This window comes from Peromyscus eremicus, chromosome 1 (genome assembly GCF_949786415.1).
Source record: "Peromyscus eremicus chromosome 1, PerEre_H2_v1, whole genome shotgun sequence".
Lineage (NCBI taxonomy): Eukaryota > Metazoa > Chordata > Mammalia > Rodentia > Cricetidae > Peromyscus > Peromyscus eremicus.
The window spans coordinates 119,572,783-119,593,037 of record NC_081416.1 but is presented as its reverse complement, the minus strand read 5'-3'; the positions used below and the strand labels follow the sequence as shown (position 1 = coordinate 119,593,037).

The window sequence follows — 20,255 nt, the reverse complement described above, 5'->3', positions numbered from 1 at the left end:
AGAGAGAGAGTTTCATAAGAAAATACCAAGGCTTTATTCTCTTTTATAAAGAGCCCTGCTTGTTGGAGAAATGGAAAGGAGTACATAATTCTCAGGAGTAAACATGATTTACCTGCTGCAGGCTTCAGACCTGAATGCCAAAGAGGGGCAGCCAGGAGGAAAGGTGTAATGCTTCTATTTTCACAGCCATAAAATGCTAAGTAAACAAAATAAAATGGACTTAATGCTAGGTGTTCCCACAGGGAAAAGCGAGAAAACCTTAAAAAACGATCAGCTGGGTATCAGGAACACCAATCCCACTCGGTTGCACCCCATCCTCCACTCCTCTAAGGCTCTGTCTTAGGTGGGGGCGAGGTTCCAGTCTGGAATCCCCAAATCTGGCAACCAGCAGCTTCTGCTCTGGAGTCCATGGAGTCAAGCAGGGGCGAAGTCCTGGCCGGCGCGGCTGTGGTGAGGCGCCGAGGTGCAGCAGTGTCGCATGTGGAAGTTGACAACGTACTCTGCATTAGTCCTCTGCACCGAAATAGCAAACGGCTCAAAAGGGTGGAAGGTGAAGGCAACGAGGCGACGCACCGTGTGGTTGATGGGGCGGCCCAGCAAGCCTGCCTGGATCTCGAACTTCAGCAAGCCAGAGTCCCGGGCATAGAACCTAAACAGAGAAAAGACACGGTGCTGTATCACTGCCATCTTGAAATCCGGACAGCAGGGGAGGCAGACCCTCAGTAGTTCATCTGATAGCAGAACCACGAAGCCACCTTATCTGATCAGCTCAGCTGAGAGGCAGAGTGACTGCAAAGTTAACTCCTGTCCTGAGTCAGTGATCACCTCTTCTCACGATGACCCTGAACTAGACTCTAAATCAGAACCTCCCTGCTTCCGGAAGCTCCTGCCTAAAGACTGTTTAAGCTGGCATTAAAAATGAAATGCAAACAGCAAATCTAAGCTTCATGTGTAACTTTAAATCTTTGAATAGCCATATTTTTAAAAAGTAAAACAAAAAAGTGGAATTTATTTTGTAAAATATTTAATGTAATCCAATATATCCAGAATATTACCATTACAGCCCACAGTCATGCAAAACAAACAAACGAACAAACAAACCAACCAACCATGGGATACCATACACTCTTCCTTTCACTACCTCTTTGAAATCTAAAACCTACCTGACACCTGCACACATCTCCGACTGGCCGGGGCTCACATTAGGTGCTCAACAGTTGTAAGTGGCTAGCGGCTCCTGTATGGAACAGTGCCATTCTGGGCTAATCTTTAAGGTTTTCAGTTATAAGAACAAATTCTTGCACCAGGTATAGTGGCACATGTCTGTAATCCCAGCACTCTGGAGGGCAGAGGTAGGAGGATCAGAAGTTCAAGGCCAGCCTTGGCTATACAGCAAGTTTGAGGCTTGCCTGGGCTACATGAGAGCACCTCAATAAATAATAAAAAAAATAAAATAAATTCTCTCTGAAGGCTGTCATTTTTCACACACAGAAATAAAATCACATGCTAGGGATGCAGCTCAGCAGTAGGGCACTTGCCTACAAACAAAATGGCGAGTGATTTAGGTTAGGACTTTCCACCTTACACAATCAGACAAAAGATGTTTCTGAATAACTTGTGCTTTGGGAAACTAGAGATGATGAACAGGCTGGAGAATTCCAGAAAATGGAGAGTTCTGAACCAAATGGGAAGTTCTGATTTTCTTTTTTGGATACTCATACTTTTATTACAATTACTATTTTATTATTATTTTGCAGAGCTGAGGCTCAAATCTAGTGCCTTGCACATACTAGGGAAATGTGCCACCCCTGAGCTCAAGGATAGTCATACTTTTTGATAAAATAATCCCATCATCAAGAATTCATATCCTCAGAATTTAATTTAAATGATTAATGATGGCATTATCAGAGCTGCTCTAATGCAAAAATGCATAAAAAAGATGAGCAGAAGGCTGGATAAATGATGACATGTCTACTTGATAGAACAGTGAATCAGTGTGAGGATCGTGTAACACAACGGACACACACCCCTAAAGTTAAAGCAGTTGACACCCATGATGCCTGTTGTGATTAAAGCTGCAAATGAAAACATGAACACACACACATATTGACAAAGACCAGAACGGAAGAGATGGCGAAGGTGTCTGACAGCACAGCCTCTACACACACACACACACACACACACACACACACACACACACACACATACACACACGTATTGACAAAGACCAGAATGGAGGAGACGGCGGAAGGAACTGACAGTACAGCCTCTTCAGAAGCCTGTAATATCCTTCCAGTTCTCATCTGGAGTGAAAACATGAAGGAGTTACAAGAGAAGCCTCCTCAGTCCGGTAATGGCACTGCAGGGGTGTTCCTTGGGCTCATCTTTTCAAACTGAAAAAGCAAGGAAATCAGCAAGGACAGAAATGTATCTATTTGACTAAAACGAGGCCCATTATGTGCTCTTATGCATAAAAAGCACACTAACCTACCCACATAGTTCCCAACACATACAGGGTTTATAATTTAAAGTGAGTTGTTGGGGCTTCTAAATCTAACCACCCATTTGTAGGCAAGCAGGGGGAATAAGAAATGTAGTAAATATTTCTACTCCCAGCATGCGATGAACAGAGCCCGGATGTGAGAAGACTACGGGATGAACAAGTTGGTGATGAACAATGATGTCATTGCAAGGAAAAGCAAGAGAGAAGTAAACCTGTAGACTACGATTTGAAGGGTAGAGCCACATGCATTAGAACATGAGTCAAACAGAGAAACTGTGCAAAGAGTACCCACAGGCAATGCAGGGGAACTAATTAGATGCTTGGGGACATTAACAAATGACTTTGTTCTGAGGCACGGTCTCATGTAGCCCAGGCTGGCCTCAAACCTGCTATGTAGCTGAAGATGATCTTGAACTCCTGGTCTTCCTGCCTCTGTCTCCCAAGCGCACCACCAGGTGTGCACCACCACCACTCCAGGTCTATGTGAGGCTGGGAAACGAACCTAGGGCTTTGTGCATGCCAAGTAAGCAGTCTACCTACTGAGCTACATTTCCAGCCCCATTAATAAATTGTGAATTTTGTTTAGATAGGATGATATCAAGGCTTTTGGTGTTTGTTAAAGCTTGTTAACTTTTAGAAATCCACACTGAAATGTTTGTGGGTAAAATTCAAGGGAAACAGCGATTTACTGAAAAGTAATCCAGAGCAGCAGGGAGGTGAGACGAGGAAACAGCTGGTCAAGAGTTGACAACCTCTGAAGCTAGGAGGTACAGAGGGCCATCACAGATATAAAATTTGCCATGATAAAATAAAAAAAAAATTTAATTGAGTTTAGGAACTTGACTGCAATATCCCAAAGGAAATACTGTGAATAGTGATTAACTATATAGAATATGTTACAAAGATCCATTTAATACATATACATAATGATGCTGATGACAAACAGACTTACTACAGGTAGGTGTGATAAGGCATTACTTATAAAACAAGGTGGGGGTGAGGAGTTCAAGGTCATCCTTCGCTGTACATTAAGTTCAAAGCCAGCCTAGAGAAGAAGGAAAGGAGGAAGAGAGGGAGAAAGAGGGAGGAAAGGAATGAACAAAACTATAAATTCTGCATGCTACTGTCTCTGTGTGAAAAGCTCTTCCAAGCTACAGCTTAGGGCTCCAAGCCCTCCCGGCCAGTCAAGGCCACTAGAGACAGAGCCCGTCCCACCTCACAGCATCCATCCCAGCAGAGGCTCAGATGCAGAAGAACAGATGTGGCTTTAGGAGAGGAGGAAGCCTATAAGGGGCTAAGTTTAAGGTCCCAACAGTAGAAGTTGGGAAGACAGATAACTCAGTGGTTAAGAGTACTTGTTGCTCTAGCAGAGCCTGGGTTCAATTCCCAGCATCCACATGGTCTCAGACAACCACCTGTAACTCCCAGGATGGTGGCTCACAACCAACCATAACCAGGTCAGCGGATCTGACACCCTCTTCTGACCTCGGTAGGTGCCAGACACCCACGTTGTGTACATACACATGTAGGCAAAACACTCATACACATAAAATAATCTTAAACAAAAAGATTCCAAAAGTAAAAATTATCTTTGCTTTTTCTACTTAGTAACATTGATAAAATAATTTCAGTAAAATATAGTGGATACAAAATCTGTTATGGAATGCCATTAGGTTATTAAAAATGGGAAATAAAGTTCTTTTCCTTGGATGCTTTTTTTTTTTTGTTTTATTTTGTTTTCAAGACAGAGTTTCTCTGTGTAGCCCTGGCTGTCCTGGAACTTGCTCTGTAGAACAGGCTAGACTCAAACTCAGAGATCCACCCTGTTTCTGCCTCCCAAATGCTGGAATTAAAGGCATGCATCAATCACCGCCCGGCTTCCTTGGACACTTTTAATAGCAGACAGCATTTACCTGAATAAGATGTTTTCATGGGAAGCCAAGAGCAGCAGTAGCTAACTTCTGACAATAATAACACCTAAGTGATCCAAGCCCTCACCACTCAGCAGAGATGGCCTGCCCTTTCCTTTCAGCACAAGAAGAGACTACCAGTCCCTCACCCATGTCACAGAAGCGGAAAGAGAGGAAGCGCGGTGCCCTTCGCCTCAAGCAGTGTGGAGCTGTAGGGGTGACAAAGTACCTGATCGGGTGATCTCCACAAGTCTTGGGTCGCTCCATGACTGACACCCACTTGTCATCGTAGCTGAAGAGAGACAAATCCAGGTAGGGGCTCCCGCTGTAAGACTGGGCACTGATGGGGAGTTGGCCTAGCAGCCGGCGCACAGCCTCCGTGTGCCCTCCATACTTGGCATTTATAATCGTATCTTTGAACCTAGAACAAAGCACCAGTAAGGAAGGCTTTCTCAGCAGCTGCCTCGGTTTAAAACTCACATGCACGTGTTTAAAATCCAGAGAGAGCTCAGCAGGTGAAAAGTGCCACACAAGCCTGAAGACCTGACCTGAGTTCAGTCACCAGACCCCACAGTGGAAGGAGATAACCACTCCCCAAAACCGTCCTCTGACAGCCTATGTGTGCTATGGCACATGCACTCATACTATACACATACAGTAACGTGTGGTGATATTGTGTCCCCCAATATACTGTGCACCCTAATAAACTTATCTGGGGTCAGAGAACAGAACAGCCACTAGACAGACATAGAGGCCAGAAAATGGTGGTACGCACACCTTTAATCCTATCACTTGGGAGGCAGAGATCCACCCAGACCTCTGTGAGTTCAAAGCCACACTGGAAACTGCCAGGCATGATGACACACACCTTTAATCTCAGGAAGTGATGGCAGGAAACAGAATGGTATATAAGGCGTGAGGACCAGGAACTAGGCTTGTTAAACTTTTAGGCTTTTAGCAGCAGTTCAGCTGAGATTCATTCCGGATGAGGACTCAGAGGCTTCCAGTTTGAGGAAACAAGATCAGCTGAGGAACTGAGGTGAGGTTAGCTGTGGCTTGTTCTGTCTCTGATCTTTCAGTGTTCACCCCAATATCTGGCTCCCGTGTTTTTTGTTAATAAGACCCTTTAAGATTCGTGTTACAGTAACGTTTTTAAAGAATTGAAATCTTAACTTCCCCTGCTGCTTGTGAACCAGGGCCTTCATCAGCTGTACTCCTAGTCAATGTATCTCTGAAACCATCCTAAACCTCATTCACCAGGCAAGAAAAGGTTCCTTAGCAACCCTTTTAGATATAACCAAGAAGCCACCAAACCGAGTACATACGCTACTGTAAAGACATTTTACCACAACTCCCATGTGAGAGCCCCATACCACGTGGGTATGGCTCACCCTTTCCCGAGTACCTCTCTACTAACCTTGTTCTTTACCCTGCTCTTAAATCTGTTCAAAATGTCTTCTAATGACTTCCAATCCTGCCACACCCTGGCTCATCCTCAGATTCTTTTCCGCTGCCATGCCATGGATCTGGTTTTACTCAGGTGAAGGTCCCCAGAGGATAGGGAACTCTTCAGGCTACTGAAGGTGGCACCATGGAGCTGTGTCTCTGTCCTGTCACCACTGACAGTAACATGATGGGAGCTGTCTCATGGCTTTGTGAGGCCCCAGAGCCTCCAGGACGGCCTCGGGATCTGTACATTGAAGCAGTTCCTATTCTTCAACAACAAACACCATAGCTCCCTTCTCCCAGCTCCCCACTGCCTGAAATATGAAGAAGCCTTCCCTCTGGTATCTGCAGCACTTAGCTCTTGGCTGTGTCACTCTGTCCAACTAACATCTCTTAGCTCTAGAGGACTTTAAAATTCTCAGTAACCATCCTTCTAACAGCATGGCCTCCCAGCCCCTACCTTCTCAGCTGCAACCCTACATTCCCACAGCCTCACTCTCACCATGCAACCACTGTAACCCCAGGGGACCATCCCATGTTCCGGCCATCATCTATCTCCCCAGCTCCAGCCTTCTACACATCCCAACTTCAACAATCCTTCAAAATCCACTGACTCCACCACCATTTCCTCCCATCTCACACACCCATTACGTCATCTCTCTTTTCTTAGGCATCTTACAATCCATAGTTAATCATAAAACAGCTCCACTGCATGCTCTAACCCTTGAACTATGCTTTCAAGTAGGGCTCTAGTAAAGTTCAGCTCTTCTGACTCTATGCTTCTGCCTGCTCAGTTTCCCATGGCTGGAGAAAAGCAAACAGAAATGCTCACTTCAACCTTCTGGCCATGAACCCTGCACAGGCCTTCAATGTGGAGGGATACTCCTCTGCGCTTCCACAGTCCAGCCATCTCCTACTCTCTCCACGGCTACCTCATCTCCCCCTGGTTTGTTACTGATGAACACAGGGAAGCAGAAGAGGACCTTTGTCCTTGCATGGCATACCAATCTCTCTTTTGAGCCAGTAGATCTCATTCCCTCTCACATACTAGGCAGGTTCTTTCTCTATAGGATCAGTCCCATCAACACACAAACTTGTCCTTTTTACTTCTCAGTTTAAAATAAGGAAAACCATCTAGTTAGTGACAGAGGTATGTAATCCCAGCTATTAGGGACACTGAGGCAGGAATGAAAGTTCAAGGCCAGTCTGGGCAACTTGGTGAGACCCCTTAAAATAAACAATGTAGAAAGATGTCTGGGATATAGCTCAGTGACACAGCATTGCCTAGCATACCAGAGGCCCTAGGGTCAATCCTCAGTGGGCAGAGGCAGAGAGGGAGAAAGAGAGAGAAATCAACACCATTTGCCACTACTCTGGTCAAACACTGTACCATCTGAAGCTGTGTCTCTGGTCCCATGTCCAACTACTGTCCCTTGCTCACTCCAATCCAGCCATCTGCCCTCCTTGGTGTCCTTTACAGGCCTCAATCCAGCCATCTGCCCTCCTTGGTGTCTTTCAAAGGCTTCAGAAATACTGCAGCCCTTGGTCTTGCTATTGCCTCTGCTGGATGTTATCTGTCTTCCTGATTAACCACGGTGGCTCCTGGTCTCCTTCAACACCTCTGCTCACATACCATTGATGACCCTACAGAACAGCAGTGAAGATACACTCAGACCCACCAGATAATGCCCCAGCTCTGCCTTTTCCTGAAACCCTTCCTTCCTGGATCCTTCACTCTCTCATGCCCCTCCGGTCTGACCTGTGAACTGTGATCCTGCAGCCTCCCTTTTAGCACCCTCGGAACTCTGACTCTGTTGCCTACAAACCATCTCTTTGGGGCTTACTGATGACATGTGTTTTCCAAAGGCTTCCTCAGAAATACACATTAAAAATGATTTTATTTTTTAGTTCCACAGATCTGAAAATGTCTTTGTTCTACTCTATTTGAATACAGGATTCTAAATGAGAAATCCTTTTCACCAGGCAGTGGCAAGCATATGTAATCCCAGCACTCAGGAACCCAAGGCAGACAAACTGTAAGTTCAAGGCCAGCCTGGACTGTTCTTGTCTCAAAAAAATAAAGAAAAGAAAAAGAAGACGGTCGTTTTGGTGGTACCAGGGGTGGGAGCAGGATTGAACCCAGGTCTTTGTGAGTAGCAGAAAGTACTCTTCCACTGAACTACAGTCCCACGCTCTTGAAGTCACTCCTTTCACAAGACTTTGGAGGCACGGTCTTCACGTGTGGAAGCCCTCAGCACCGTCACTGTCACGTCTGATGCCATTCTGACACCATTTCTGCATGTGAAATGTGCATTCTCGCTCAAAGTTTTTATGAGTTACCGTTGTCTCCAACGTTTTGAAACTTCATAGCATGCCTCCATGTGGGCCTTTTCTCACTGACTACACTAAGCACTTGATTGAGCAGAAAGCTGGCAAAGCGGGTGATTTTTCTTGGGGGCAGGCATGATTTGTAGCATCTGCCAATTTCTGTGGTGTAAAGCTTCCTGCTGGGGCCAATCTCAAGGTACCAATGGGACATCATCAAACACTGTTGGAGATGAGCCACAGCACTTCACTATGCAGCTTCCAGCAACCTGGTAAAGACAACCTCAAAAGGATGGACTATGCCAAAGTAAGGAAGTGATTACGATTTAGTAATGGCTATGCTTAACAATCAGCTTGCAAAAATTCCTCAAAGTTTAACACTTGGCTCCAATAGCCGTGGATGGTCCTGCCAATCTAGACAGTTCTATCCGTCAGAGTTAGAAAGTGCTCTTTGGTCCTGGATTTCTCTTTTTTTAGGAACAGCCAGGTATAGAACTCTAGGGCAAATGCTCTCAACTTGAACTCTTTAACTCTTTCCTTCCCATTTCCCTACCCTGGCCCCTTCTTTTTCTCTTGGAGAGTTCTTCAGCTAAATCTAACAAAGTTTAGGTCTCCTAGAGCATCAGTGTTCTAGAATACCGTTGTATTTACACCTTCAGTTGTTTCAATGACTGCAATTCTGACGCTCTCTCTCCTAGTCTGTTTTGGTCTCTTTTAGGATAATGGCACTTCTTAAATGATTCAAGACTTAAGAGTCCATTTTGTCTGTTTGCATGCTTTATGCTAACCCATAAGCTACTCATGTTTTTTGTTTTTACATAAAGATTACTAGAGAACATTTACCATACAATTTTCTATTAAGAGCCATGTGTTTACAAGAAATAAAAAAGATTATTTCAGTTTACATGTACATTATATATTCATTAAAGCAAACTACTATAGGGCACTTAACAAAATCTACTCAAGATATATTTTATGGGCAAGATGTACAAGAGCACCTATACTTTTCAGACTTTGGTGGCATGAAACAAAATGTTTAGGCTCACTGAATGAGTATACAACTTTTCTCCTCAACTGTTACTGCCTCTTCACAAGGTACCTGCGATGTTCCTTAATTCCAGAGGAATTCTGACATCTTTGCCAGCAGAGTCTCCTCTGACTCCTCGATGACTCCATCCATTCAACAGGCATCTATCTCTCTGCTCCTCTCAGCAGACAGACACTAGCCTCGCTGTGGACACGGCAGTGAAGAAAATCAAAATTCCCCACCACATGGCGCTTGCCTCTTTGCTGTTTTGACTGAGTATACCCACTGTACTAGTATGGAAGAATTGCCACACTGAGGAATTACCCAGATCATACTGGTCTGTGGCCACATCTGTAGTGAACTGTTTTAATTACTGATGAATGAAGGAGGGCCCAGCCCACTGTAGAAAGGTGGTCCCAGACTAAATAAAAAGCTAGCTGGGAAAGAGCCAGGAACAAGAGTGTAAGTGGAATTCCTCTGTGGTTCTGCATCAGTTCCTGCCTCCAGGTTCCTGCCTTGAATCTCTGCCCTGATTTTGCTCAGTGATGGAGTGTGACCTATAAGTGTAAGCTGAAATAAACCCATTCCTCCCCAGAGTGCTTTTGGTCATGGTGTTTATCAAAGCAACAGAAAGAAACAAGAACACCTACCTTCTGTAACTTGTTAATGATATGATTAACTTAAAAGTTAATTTTGAAAGAAGATTCCCAGGTTCAGTTCCCAGCACTGCCACCGAAAAGGGAGTGGAGTGTATTCCACACCTGTAATCCCAGCACTAGGAAAGCTGAGGAAGTGAATCACCATGTACAAGACCAGCCTAGGCTACACAGTGAGACTGAAAAGAAAAAAATCATGCTTCTAAGGCAGAAGGTAAGTGCACTGGAGAGAAGACACAGGCAAGGAGGACTCAGACTCTAACTCACAGCTGTCCCTGGACACACAGAGCCACGGCACTGAGCTACCTTTTTGCTCCTCTTTCCCAGAAGCAGTAATGCTGGCTCTGATTCATCTGCTCAGTGTGATCTGGCCTACTTGGGAACCCAAACCAGGTATTTTCCACACCTCGTTAAGGTTAGAGCAATTTAGGTATGAAAGCTGAGGAGGCCTTGCCTGACTATACCAGATTTTGCATGGGCTCTTAGCCCAAAAGAACCAATTCTTTCATGCTAATATACTAAGATGGTTCTTAGGTAACATGGACTTTCTACTTCCAAAACCATATCAATCGCTCTGGTTTGTCTTCTGTTCTTATGGTCCACCCCCGATCCCTTGACTTTACTTTTAGTGGGATTTACTATGGAACAGAGATAAATGGATGTGTTCAGCATGCCATATTTAACCAGAAGTTCTAAAATCATCTCCATCACTCATTCCATAAATATGCAAGGGCTTGGCAGTGTACCACTAAGAATATAGCAATAAACAGATAGATGTAGTTTCTATCTTTCTGCAGCTCACATATGGTCTAAGAAGGACCCGGAAAATGCATGAATTATTACATAGGTCCTCAGAGATAGGAAAACTTGAGGATGACACGAGAGTTGGTTCCAAAAGGCAGACCTCCCAAGGCCAGATGGACAAACAGGATACATAGCTCCTGAAACAAACAGCTACCAGCCTAACCCCAACCATTTTCAAGTTAAGCCTGGGAGGCCTGGCAGAATAGCTTACCGGCGCTGGATCTGCCGTGCAAAATTGTTGCTAGAAGCCGAACAAGGAAACTGGACTTCACTGTGCAGGGTAGCATTGCGGAAGAGGTCACAGAAGTTCTCAAAGAGCTCCAGAAGCTCATCTGATGTATTCTCAAACACTGCGATCACCTCTGTTGTCACCATGTTGTACACCACAAAGAAGGACGCCTGCAGAAGGACAGAGGCAGCCATGGGACAGCCATGCCTAGGAAACGTCCCACTTGACTTAAAGTCCACACCCTACAACAATCGGCTCAGGGACCACCTCAGCCTTGGCCCGGGAGAGGGAGCATGGCTCCAGAGGGTCTGGAGCTGGAGGAAGTAGCACTGGCTCCATCAGCTGAGAGCCGTGATGCCACCAGATTTCCCACGGCCACCGCGCGGTGAGGATTACCGAGCTAGCCAGCATGTAGATATAAAGAGGCTTTCAATCTTTCATTTCACACTGTGCAAATTCAATATTTTTCCTTCCAAGTGTTTATTCCCTATTTGTTCCCCAATCCACCCTAAGATTTAAAAAAAAAAAAAAAAGTTTTTAAAATGCCAGATTTAATTTTCTTTCCTGCTGAGAAAGTGATTTGCAGCCCAGGGCTGCCTGTTGGTAAATTATTTCCTCTTCTGTGTGTACAGTTGAAAGTTCAATTTAGGGGCATTTATTTTTCCCTCTTAATATTTCTAGCACACAGAGAGACACCTTAAGTACATTGTGTGCTAAAACTGCACAGGCAAGTTGTAGCCACGCAGGATACTGCAGATGGACAAATGAAAAATCAGACAGGCATTTTTCATTTCTTTCTCCACAAATGTTCTTTCAGCCAAGAGCTTTTGTAAGATACATTTGAGATTTCTGGCAATTAAGATTAAAGGGGGCACCTGAAAAGCATTCAAATACCATAGGTGGCAGGCAGGCAGGCAGGCTTTTCTGAATGGGGCCCTGGGTGACTGGGCCTCTTCCCTGACACCTCCAGCGCTCTGCCTTGCCTAACAGAAAGCTCCAGGTACCTTGAGTTTTTGTCACGGTGAATGCAGCAGTGTGAAGTAAATCTGCAAGCTTCCAGCAGGCTTCAAAGACGTCTTCAGGACACCAGGATTAGTGTTTCACCCTCCTCTGATTGAGTCTAAATCTCTACTACCCATCGCTGGAGCCATTTGGCCCACCTGTCGCACTAGTAATTAGTCCTTCCCAGAGCTCCTCTTACATGACTTTGCAGTCACCTGGAAATTAAATTTGGCTGCAAATTAAAGAGGCTGGAGGGCAACCCGAGAATAATACCCATAATATTACCAAGCCTTTGTCTATGGATGCAGTTTTTACTCGTTAACCTTATTGGAACTTATCAAATTAAACTGGAGGAGAGACGAGGACAATTGGGGCACAGAGGCTAGGTTTCGAGTGTCAGACTCCATGAGCAGAGGGCACAAGCCCAGTAGTATGTCTAGCTGTAACTGACTGCAACTACCAGAAAAAAATAGGTCACCTCTTAGCAAAGGAAAAAAAAGGATAATCTCAGTGCAGTGATAACAGACAACTTATTCCTTCCAAAATAGAAAGGTAATTATAGCTGAAACCTAAATAAAAGACTGACTCATGTCCCATCTATAGACTAGGACACCGCTTTGATCATATCAGGGTTTTAACAGGATCTTTCATAATTATGTGAATATAAAATTACACAAACACTTGCCAGCTTTCCCTCTACAGCAGACTGGGAAATTAAGGACAGGAGGGGAAAGAAGTCGAGGACTCTACCACCCATCTTCCATGACGCATACTATGAACCCGATGCTCACCAGTGGTGGCTCAGTGACACTGCTCATCATTAACAAGGAAGAAAAAGAATTTTCAAAAATAAAATCTAACCCAATCACCTCCCTTTTTAGAATGTACAATCTCTGATGGGGGGTGGGGAATTGGAGAGGGGGAAGATACTTTACCAAGGTTGAGTGAGGGCTTAGAAATGGTGTCCTGTATAGTATCTCTCGTTTTTATTTGTTTCCCGTGCGTATGTGGTGCACTCGTGTGTCTGTGACACAAAGGCCTAAGGCTGATGCTGGGAGCCTTCTTCAGTCCCTGTCCACCCTATTCATTAAGGTGGTGTCTGTTGGTTGAACCCGGGGCTTGCTCTTGGGGCTGTCTCCACCTTCTCAACACTGGAATTACAAACAGGCCACCACACCCCCTGGCATTTACACTGTTTGCAGGAATCCAAACTCGCTCCTGTTTATAAGCAGATGCTTTATCCACAGAGCCATCATCCCCCAACAATGTACAGTATCTCTTAAAGGTAGAACTGGCTGACATCCTAGTTTACTATTGGCCTCACTGTTTTCTATGTCCAAACCAGAGAATTTCAAGCGGGGGAACTGGCTTGGGGTGAGGGAGCCACAGGCACAGAAAGACAGGCACACTCAGTCAACACTGAGGTGGAGAGCTGTCCAAAGACCAATGTCCAGGGTTCCCTGGACTTCCAGAGGGCACTTTAACCTGTCTCAGTACCATCTGTGCTACTCCCTCTCATCACCTCTTATCCTCCTGTGGTTTTCTGAGTCAAGGTCTCATAGCCCACACTGGTCTGGAACTCAATGCCCTTGAACCCAAGATCTCTTTCCTCCACCTTCCCAATGCGGGGACTGCTGGCATTATAGGAGTGTTCCATCACACTGGGCTGCAATGTCAGAGTTTTCAAATTTTTTTCCAGTGCTAGGGACCCAGAGCCTCATATCCTAGACAAGCTCTCTACCACTGAGCCCCAAAGGATTTCCATTTTTGCATGGAGTGCTCATTCTCACTGCCAGAACCTGTTCGGCTCAATAAGCAGCCTTCTAAACGTCTAGGTAGGATTCTACATATGTGGCCCAAAGCCTGACCTTACAGCATTTGCGCTCCTGTCTGACTGGTACTGAAAATACCCTGTGGAACAACTGAGATCACAGCCACAGAGATGGCTGTCCACACAGCAGTGCTTTAACATTTACCCTCCATTGTCAATCTGTATGTGAGGCCAGACAAAAAGGAGAGCGGCTTTGACTTTGAACCCAAGCATAGCCAAAATCGCCACTACATCAAGGGGTGTATTCCTGAGGGTGGAGACGAACAGGGCACGGGCACGAGAGTCCACCCATACCTGAGACGGGTCTGTGACCCGCAGTGTCACCACGTCCTCACTGGTGTACTTGATGAAGAGATGGTTCTCATCCAGAAGCTGCATCTTCCACATGCGCAGCTGCCGCAGCTGGTCAAAGTACTGGAAGAAACGCCTCTTGGCCATGGCGCTACCATCCTGTTCCGCCCGGCGCCAGAGATAAACCAGCAAGCGGTGCTTGAGGGAGTTGATGAAAGGGTCCCGAAAGGGATTGGCCATGCCTGTCTGACTGTCCCGCTGCACCTCGGGGAAAACGGCTGACACGGTGAGCAGGTCGTCCTCATAGCAGAAGCGGCCAATGGTCCGCACGTCGATAAATGTACCTTCAGGAGTCACCTGGAAGACATGAATGGTCTGCTGCTGCACGGACAGTATGGCCAGGATGTTTTTGTACAAGTACAGCCCTTGGTTGTGTGACAGGACCACTTTGTCACACTTGAATGTGCGTGTGTCACACAAACGGCCAGTGTGAAGGTCAATGATGTGGAGGGAATAGTCCTCTAGAGGGGATCGTGGATTGGGGGTCACGGACTCACTGTTCCGATAGACCTCATAGAAAGGAGGGTGAGGCTCATCCGGGAGATAGGCAGCGGAACCCACGATGACACAGCGGCAGTCATCAGTGAAGAGGCTACACTCCCGGTTCAAGTGCTCGCCGTTGGCCGCTACATTGGTAATGTGCAACAGGACAAAAAAGCGCTCAAAGAGCCGGCCTCGGATGCTAACTGACCGCTGGTCATTGCCATTGGATAAGATCTCCCCTTCATATCCTTGCAAGAGGTCCTCTGCTGCCTGACAGCCCTGGTACTCGTAGATTTCAAGAGATGTCTGGTCAGAAGAAAAAGCAATAAAGTAACGTCCATCGGGTGAGAATTTACGCAAGAAACAAGGCGGCTTTTCAACGTTGACGACTGTGAAGTTAGGGAAGACATTCTGGTGGAACACTCGGACCTGATGCCAGTGGGTTCCTGCCTTGCCTGAACTGATACGCCGGCGTTCTAAGCGGTGAATGACATTCTGATTTTGGATTCTTCGAGGTTTAATGGTGGAAACATAATGATCCATTATAACATCTCTGAATAGGAAAAGAAAAAAACAGAAATGAAAGAAACAGAACAAAACTTACTAATGCATAAGTACATGCAAATTAAACAGATTACTTTTACTCTGACTGAACCCAGGATCTCCCAGGACAACAGTGACCAGCATTTCTCCTTCCAAGATTAGAGTTACACAGTGATCCTGACATATCTAAATCTAAAGGTCTGAAAGAAGGATACACTACCCAAAGAATACCTTCCAAGTACAAGCTAACAGGAATTTTCAAAGAGTAAGCCAACAAGTACATCAAATGTGAAGAACACAAAAACCACACTCCCAGGGTATGGTAGCACACAAGGAAAAAACACCACCACCACCACCACCACCACCACGACCACCACCAAAAGCTTCCTAGTGACATCTGAGCTTGCTTTACACAGCAGGGCTGCATTACACTTTGGGATGGCTGTGTTGGGGGGAGGTCTTTTGCTCCACCCCTTGGCATTTCTTTAAAAGCCCTTTAGTAGAGACAGAAGGGGCTGTTGGGTTTTGACCCGGGCCCTCCCGAGGCTATCTTGTGTTTCTGTCTGTCTCTCTCCTCTATATTTCTATCTACATATTCCTCATTTCTCCCTGCTCTTGGGGGGGGACAGCCCCCCACACACACACACACCACCACTCAGGAGGCCAAGGCAGGAATACCACTTCAAGTTCAAAGGCCAGACCAGAATACTGATTGAAATCTTGTCTTTGTCTGTTTATTCTTGAAATAGAATCTCACATATCCCAGGCAGGCCTTAAACCTGCTATGCAGCCATGGATGGCCTTCAACTTCTGAGCCTTCTGCCCAGCCCTCCAGTGTTGGGGTTACAGGCTTGTGCACCCATACCAGGTTTACAAGGTGCTGGGTGCACATGCTAGGCTAGCACTCTATCAATTTTGCTACTTTCCCCAGCCCCAAGACCTTGTCTTTAAAAAAAAAAGTAACATTGAATATACATATATACACACTTACTAGAGTGTTATGTTAACGTGATCTATAGATTAAAGCAATCTCTCAAAATCCCAATGGCATTTTTGTGAAAACATAAAATTTCACCCTAAAAGAATACCAAGCAGCTAAGATGATATGGAAAATAACACAATTAGAGTGCTGATATCTCCTGATTTCAGAACCTATTGCAAAGCCACAATAATAAAAATAATAAAGGCATAACTCTTGCATAACCAGGTCAATGGAAAAGAATAGTCTCAGTATAAATCATGATTAATCTTATCAACATGACTGAATTAGAAACCTCTGGGTTCTCAACCTGTGAGTCATGACCCCTTTGGTGGCTGAACAACTTTTTCACAGGAGTCTCCTAAGACCACCAGAAAACACAGATATTTGCGCGATTCATAACAGTAGCAAAATTACAGGTATTGTAGTTAGGAAGTAGCAAGGAAAATAACTGTATGGCTGTAGGTCACCACCACATGAGGAACTGTTTTAAAGGGTCACAGCGTTAGGGAGGTTGAGAACCCCTGCTCCAGATCAGTGAAGCACACATCTGGGTGTCTGTAAGATAGTCCAGAGACCAGCAGATTATGAGGGCTCAGACCTAATCAATGGATTAGTATCTCATGGATTCTTTTTTTGTTTTGTTTTGGTTTTTTGTTTTCCGAGACAGGGTTTCTCTGTGTAGTTTTGGTGCCTGTCCTAGATCTTGCTCTGTAGACCAGGCTGGCCTTGAAGTCACGGAGATCCACCTGGCTCTGCCTCCCAGTGCTGGGATTAAAGGCGTGAGCCACCACTGCCCCACCTATTTCATGGATTCTTCATGGCAGCATTACTGGGAGGTGACGATGAGTAGACGAAGGCCTGAGGGGAATTAGTAGGTGGAGAGGGACATAGACACTTGACTTTGAAGGTTAAATCTTATTCTGGCCCTTTCCTGTACCCCCTTTTCTCTACTTTGTCTGCCAGACCCTCCCCATAATGACGGACTGAGCCCTCTGAAACTAGGACACAGCAAAGCTCCCCTTCTTTACACTGCTTTCCCAGATAGCGAGCCAAAGCCTAAGCTCACACACAGGGACAAACGCCATTTGGTGTTCAGTAAGGCCAAGGCCACACAACAGGAAAGGGGAGTTTCTCCAATGTATGGCTTCTGGACAAATGGATATCATAAGCAAAAGAATTCTGAAAATAAAACCATACCCTTATCTTGCACCATTTACAAAATTTAACTCAGAATGAATTAAAAACTAAGTGGGAAGACCTATAGCTATAAAACTTCCAAAGGAAACCACAGGGAGAAACTTAATGAAAAGGGAGCGGACGATGTCTTTTTAGGATGTGGAACCAAAAGCAAAGGTAATACAACCAAAATTGGCTAAATGTGAATACACAAAAGCATCTGTACACTAAAGGTTACGATTAGAAAGTGAAAGGGTGCTGGGTGATGGTGGTGCACGCCTTTAATCCCAGCGCTGGGGCGGCGGAAGCAAGATCTGCCAGTTCCAGGCCAGCCTGGTCTACAGAGTGAGTTCCAGGACAGTCAGGGCTACACAGAGAAACCCTGTCTCAAAAATACAAAAATAAAACAAGCCAACAAAAGGGAAAAGGCAACCTACAGAATAAATAGAAATATTTGCTGGCCAAATATCTGATAAGGAGTTAATACTTAGCATATTTAAAGAACTCCTAGAACTCAATAGCCACAAACCCCAATTCTTTAAGAAAAAAAAATTAAATAAAACCAGATGAAAGACTTGAAAGACATTCCCCCAAAGACATACAATTGGCCAACAAAGAAAGTATGTACATCCATAATCATCAGAGAGGAATCAAAAGTGGGGGGAGGCGGGTTCTGGCAAAGGCTTTCGTAACAAGCAGCCCAGATCCCCAGTGCCATAAAACAAACAAAAACCTTACAACGTATGGGAAGGGCATTGTTTTGCAACCCTTTCATTTCAAGCTTACCCATGAAGGAGCTACATCCACTGGACAAGAATCTAAAAGGCATGCTGAGCTAGACCTGAGGGGGTCAGGGCTCTCAACTACTGCTCTGGTTGTCTTAGGAAAGAACCTTTCCCGGGAACACAACCACACTCAACTTATTTACATATTGCCTATGGCCACGTTAGCCCTAGGAAAGAAGACCTGAGTGTCTGTAACAGATCACAGACTTAAATATACTATCTGGCCTTTTGTAGAAACTAAATTCTTCACCTTTGAGAACGATCTGTGGTTATCAGCTTCATCATCTTGTCTTCCAAGGCCTTCTTTCACCTCAGGAGACAGATAGCCCAACACACTAGCCACGCCTCTCCTTCGCTGCAAAGCTCAATATTTTACTTATGCGTATACTTAGGGTGATCTCTCCGGGTCAGCTACACAACCTCTTCTGTATGCCCACCACAGTGCCTGACATATAGCAAGCCCCCTACTTGAAACACTGAGCCTACCTCAAGCCATATTCTTGGCCAACGCGGGAAAAACACAGGGGTACCTTTCTTTTCCGAAATGCATTCTCCCTGGTCCTTGCCATTAACTTCTCCTGTTGCAACTTTAGTGTCGATTTTGGGGAAGTCTTTTTCGACCGCCCTACCTAAATCAGGACTCATCTTTTTCCTTGTTCTTTCTATAGAATCTGTCACGACTTTTATTTACATGTTCGCCTGCAGGGTTGTGTTTAATGTTTGATTCTCCTCGCTGAACTGTACTCTTTCTACTGGAGGTAACCAGGTCTATTTCGGTCACCACGGTATACTCTTTATCTCCAGCTCTAAGGGCTAGCACAGGGTAGACGCTTTGGTACGTTCTAAACGAAAGAAAGCCTGGCTAAATCGGGTCACTAAATGTGTGAAAGCCAAGTTGTTGTTGTTGTTGTTGTTGCTGTTCCTCGTTAGAGCAAGTGCACATGTCCCCTCACTTGGCTTCCAAAACAAGAAAAGGATGCCAAGAGGCAGACACACATGCCCAAGGGGCGCCCCCGGAAAGAAAAGCCCAGGGCGGAGCCTCCCCCGGCAAAGCCTGGCGCCGGGGCTCGTGGGGCCCGGCTATCATGCGGGGAGGAGCCCGCCGCGGAGCTCCCACGGGCCGAAAAGGACGAGTCCTCACCTGTCGGGTCCTGGCTCATGGGGCCGGGGCAAGGGTCGCCCTAGCCTGCTCGGTGCACACCTCCCCCGGCCCCGCCCACGCCATGCCTCCGGACCCCGGCGTTGGCAACCACCAGCCCCCGGCTTCCGCCCGCTACCGGAAGTGCTGCGCAGCGAGAAGGGAAGTACGGAAGAGCGAGACGCCATCCAGCTGAGGAACGGCGCAGCGCACCCTGGCGCCGGGAGGCGGGATCGACGTCGTAGAGGCTGGATGAAAAACCCTGAGCCCTAGTGATCCAAGACACATTCATCACACCTTGAATAGGAACTAAGTTTTCACCTGCTTCTCCTGTAATGGTGGGAGGCAGGATTCTATATGCACCGTGTCATTCTCCGTGGGCACGGAGCATACAATAAAATCTTCTGTACTAAATGAATCCCATAGCATTTACTGGCCTTTCACTGACACATGACTTACAAGATATTTCTTCCCTATGAGCCTGTGGATTCTCATAGGCTGTCTAACCCCAAAATGTCCCACATCAGCCTCTTTTGGATCATTCAAGTCTTTACATATATGACATTGTGTGTGTGTGTGTGTGTGTGTGTGTGTGTGTGTGTGTATTTTGACATTTTGGCAGGAAACCAAACCCCAAATGTCATCTCTTAAGGCTCCCTTGTCACCATGATCACTATTTCTTCGCTCGTCACTGCATGAATCTGTTTTTGTTGCTGGGCATTGCTTTGTATTGATTCTCTGCCCTTTGGTAGAATATAAACTGGAAACAGCTGTTTTTGTCTTATTTTCTGTTCTAGCCCCACCTATAACAAGGCATCTTATAGAAGCTCAATAAAAGATCTATCAGTGAGCCATGAGTGGTGGTCCATGCCTATATCCCCAGCTCTTATGAAGCATAGAATATAGAATTAGAGGTCAGGCTGAGCCTTGCTCTCCCTGCCTCAACTCCCAAAAAAGACTCTGCACACAATACCATGAGGAAGGAATATTGTCTGACTTTTACTAGGGGTAGGGGTGGGTGAGGGGTTAAAGCTCAAGAAAGAAAGGTGACTTGGGAATATTGA

General features: G+C 45.6%; 1 protein-coding gene across 1 annotated transcript; it reads right to left on the bottom strand.

Annotated features, from left to right (window-relative positions):
• Positions 1-10: 10 nt before the first annotated feature.
• On the bottom strand, positions 11-19,320 carry Det1 (DET1 partner of COP1 E3 ubiquitin ligase). The gene is made up of 5 exons (XM_059272781.1): positions 19,195-19,320; positions 14,028-15,120; positions 10,883-11,070; positions 4,643-4,834; positions 11-649 (listed from the first exon to the last, which is right to left on the bottom strand). Exons 2-5 carry the CDS (start codon positions 15,108-15,110, stop codon positions 415-417), a joined length of 1,698 nt encoding a protein of 565 aa, XP_059128764.1. The 5' UTR covers positions 15,111-15,120; positions 19,195-19,320; the 3' UTR covers positions 11-414.
• Between the last annotated feature and the right edge of the window lie 935 nt (positions 19,321-20,255).